We start from the raw sequence: 4,417 nt of genomic DNA, 5'->3' as shown, positions 1-4,417 counted from the left end.
CAATATCGGCTGTCAAGCGATGGTAGATGGACAAACACACACACACACACACACACACACACACACACACACACATATATAAGACAGGCTTCTTTCAGTTTCTGTCTACCAAATCCACTCTCAAGGTGTTGGTTGGTCCGAGGCTGTAGTAGAAGACACTTGCTCAAGATGCCATGCAGTGGGACTGAACCAGAGACTATGTGGCTGGTAAGCAAGCTTCTTACCACACAACCATGCTTAGCTCTCAAATATGTTGAATATTACCGAAAATCTTAAAGTGGCGAGCTGACAGACTTTTTAGCATGCTGAGCAAAATTCTTAGCTGTATTTCATCTGTCTTTACATTCTGAGTTCATACTCCACTGAGGTTGACATTGCCTTTCATCCTTTCGGTGTCAATAAAATAAGTACCAGCTGAGCACTGGGGTGAATGTAATTGATTTACCTCTCACCTAAAATTTCTGGCCTTGTGCCAAAATTTGAAGCCAATATTACTGAAGATTTTACTGCAAAGGTAAGCACAAAACTCCAATCAATATAATTGTTTGCCTTTGTTGTATTGATTGGAAATATTTATTTATTTATACTCTTAACCCATTTCCTTGAGCTTCAATTGAGGTTGTGCAATAAAATACTTAGGACCTCAGTGACTCACTGTTTATGTTTAACATCTCGCAACAACTGTGGCTTGTTATCAGATCCTTTTTCTAATCATCAACCACGCAATTTTTGATAAAATAGAGAAAAGTTTATTGATTTATTTGAAGGCTAAACTTTTTGCTCACTTCTTTTTTCTATTGTTATATTCTAATACCTATACTGTCTCTGTCGCAAACAAGCAATATCTTGTTTATATGGTAGTTGCAGTTGTCAGCAAGCCCTTGGGATCAAGAATAATTATAAGAATGAACTTTTATGGTCCTACATGTGACTACATAGAAACCTTAGACCCAGTCTCAGATTGGGCTCTTATTACCACATGAGAGAAGAGGTATTGTGTTGATTGGTTTGTACTGTCAAAGTGTTGAGTTTTATTAGGGACAATCTACCTTCGCTTGTACTGGTTGTTCACCAAATATTCCCCCTCCTACACACATTCAGGCTTTTGGAATTTCCTTCAACTATGCTTTTGAACAGTTTTCTTTGTCCCTCATGTGTGCTTTCTTTCATTCAAGTATGATTAAAACAGTTGTTTGGGCGACTGATGGTCTACTATTTGCATGACGTCCTTTCCATCCAAGCTGATGTTGCATAATCATGGTTTCAGTCCAAGACATATCTTGATGGAAGATAGTCTATTCTATGAGATGTGCTTTATTCTTCTCTGACATCTCTAGTGACATATTTCCAACTTATAGAGATGCCACCAATAGTTTCTTCAGGTTTCAGAACCATAGAGTAGAGCAGCATTACAAGAACTGCTTTGTATACCATAAGTTTCCTTGCTTGTCTCAGATCATGATCAAATACTTGTCTTTTCAGATGATAAAAGGTTGCACTGATCCATTTTATCTGTATTGGATCTGTACATCATTCTCTTTATTCTGTTATTGGTGACTAGCCTGATACTGAAAGTACTCTACATTTTCCATCAGCTATCATTGTACATGAATCCCTGCTTGTTGGGTAGTTGTTAATGCAAATCAACTGTTTTACTATGTTGAGAATTAGACTCATTCTCGCATATACAGCAGGCAAAATGTTGGCAATTGCCAATAGTTCTGTGAATGCTATGCTAACTGTGATATTAACTGTGTACTAGTGTTCGGTTGACTTGGTTGTTGTGGCCTTTGTTCTGACAAGGAGTAAACCATTATTAGATAGTCTTTTATTTGATCAGTATAAGATCTGGGTGCAAGGCAGAAATTTACTCATAGTGAACTTGAGCTAGCTGAATGGGAAGTGGAAAAAGAATGTAGAGGCAATGATGCAGTCCTGCTTTACTCCATTTTTTTTTTAATATCAAATTGATGTGTTGTGAAAACTGGCACTGCATTTTAAGTTTCATGTTGTGCAAGAATGATGTGTATAATTTTTTGAATAGTTTTAATTTGGTTGGCACTTTCAACGGAGTTTCATCTAGTCACAGAAAGTGAGGTGGTTATCACCATGCTGAAGGGGTCTGAGGCAGTAACAGGAGCATTCAGTAATCAAGACATGTAGGTAGGTTTACAATTTGGTATCTGTAGAGTTAAGTCTACGCTAGTCACAACAGTGGCACCTGTTGCTGAACAGGTATTCTGTTTAAGATGCTTGTATTCTTGTTCAGTTATGACTTCCAGGTGGATAGAAACAGAGATGGCATTACAGATAAGATAGCAGGCTCATCCAGAAATGGAATCAGTGGAAGTTATCTTCAAAAGGTGGGCTGAGGTAGCAAACATTTGCATCTCCATGGTAACATATTAGTTTCAAATTTTTTATGTAATTCTCAGAGAGATTCAGCATGACACAGAGTGTGAAAAGGCTGGTCCTTTGAAATACAAGTACTACTCATTTTTGCCAGCTGAGCAGACTGGAGCAACTTGAAATAAAGTGTCTTGCTTGAGGACACAGCATGTCCATGGGAATTGAACTCACAACCTTGTGATCATGAGCCAAATATCCTAACCGCTTTAGCCATGCAACTTCACAGAAATGCAATATGCCTATTTTAAAACAGGGATGCATGCAGAATCTTTATCTATTGTCAAATACTGCACTTAAATTACAGTCAAGACATGGACCCTCTTTCACTTGCTCTGATAGCCAAACTGTTCTTACAAATTTTGAATAGACAGGTTCTTGGTATCTGAAAGAAATGGAATGGGACTGTTGATGATCACGATATGCGGTGCTTGCAAATATGAGCTGATGTAGGTGGAGGATTTTTATCTGTGTGTGGGTACTGCTAAATATATTTTCCTACTTTTACTATTATTGTGACATCTTGTTTTAATTTCTGAATTTTCAAGTAATTTTATACTTATTCCATACTTTTATCAAATTTTTAACCCATTTATTGTATAAAGTTCTCACTCTTTTTTCTCTTATTTTAAAATAAAACTGTGTTTGTCCTACCATGCTTGCATTTTAAGCACTAGTTTTAATGTTTATTGTATGCACGAGCCCTTTGTGGTCAATAAAGAAACCACCACTACTACTACTACTACTACTACTACTACTACTACTACATAACACTGACAGAACATAATTACCTCTTGTAACTACAGCAATTTTGTAATTAACTTTTAAAGTTATGGAAAATAATTGCTGTTATTGTCATGCTGTTGCATGCCTTAATTAGGGCATTTGGTAATTAGAATATAATGAGAAAAAATATTGTGTTTTCATACTTTTCAAAAAAGAAAAAGAAAATGTAAAAAAGCTCCACAAAACACTCCTTTTCAGGAAATATGAAAATATTGCTATATTTTTTTAAACTCTAATAGCTGTATTTCATTAAATCTGCTTTTCCAGTTGTACCTTTATTTGGTACTACAACATGCACAAATACAGTATAACTATTTTAAAACAAGGATATAGACAATATCTTTATTCATTACCAAATACTGTACTTGAATTACAATCAAGACATGACCCCCTCTCTTGGTTGCTCTGAGACCCAAACTGTTCAAACAACTTTTTCGGTTGACAGATTTTGTCAGGTTTTGTTTTCTTAGATGTTGTTAATGTACATGTTATCACTTTTTTAAAAATCTTCTGTACTTACCTACGTTTCTTATGTCAAATGATTCTTTCATGTTTTTATGATTTATTCACAGAGAGACATGTGAAAAAGTCACTTCAATGATTTATGATGTCATTTGTCCTTGTTGAATACCTGATGTCACCTTATTTTAATTGTATTGATATCATAGTAATGACTAAAGTTATTGATTAAAACACAAATCAAACATATGTTACAGTTTAGAGTGACCTTTTATTACTGAGACATAAAAATATTCTCAATGGTGGAAACCTCTTGGTTCAGGTTTACTTCATATTTCATGTTTTTTTTGTTTTTTTTTACCATAACATCTCAATTTCTTGTCAATATTTCCCTAATTAATTGTTTCTTATTTTTTGTGAATTTTTCAGAAATCAGCCACAAATCTTCAGTGTCAAAATGGTGAGTATTAAGATCAAGATTCACTAACAGGAAAATGGTTTGAAATAATAATGTGATTTTGATTTGCAATTGAAAGCATTATACTCTAATCACATTGTTGGTGTCATTGGGAAAAGTCTGAATGCTTCGACATTCAAAATAGTTTATTTGTTCATTTACCTTTTTGGCTTTTTAGGTGAGGAGGTACTTGAGGTAATATTTCTATAGCTGGATTCTCATCCTGTCACTAAATCTTAACTATTTTTCAAGTGCAGGGATTTTAATTCTAAAAGAATTTTTGAGTGCAGAGGTACCAAACATTTTGTG

The 4,417-nt window shown here is 34.8% G+C and overlaps 1 protein-coding gene across 3 annotated transcripts in view; it reads left to right on the top strand.

Annotated features, from left to right (window-relative positions):
- LOC106881248 (uncharacterized) overlaps window positions 1-4,417 on the top strand; it is a 276,422-nt gene that overhangs the window by 51,999 nt on the left and 220,006 nt on the right. For all 3 annotated transcript variants that reach the window (XR_008264114.1, XM_052967796.1, XM_052967797.1), the window contains exon 2: window positions 4,081-4,111. Coding sequence is in view for 2 of the 3 variants with exons in the window: in XM_052967796.1 (XP_052823756.1) it covers window positions 4,081-4,111 (31 nt within the window). In the remaining variant the exon portion in view is untranslated. The remainder of the gene's footprint in view (window positions 1-4,080; window positions 4,112-4,417) is intronic.

This window comes from Octopus bimaculoides, chromosome 5 (genome assembly GCF_001194135.2).
Source record: "Octopus bimaculoides isolate UCB-OBI-ISO-001 chromosome 5, ASM119413v2, whole genome shotgun sequence".
NCBI lineage: Eukaryota > Metazoa > Mollusca > Cephalopoda > Octopoda > Octopodidae > Octopus > Octopus bimaculoides.
Note: the sequence above shows the minus strand (reverse complement) of the source record. Positions and strands in the feature narration are given on the sequence as shown.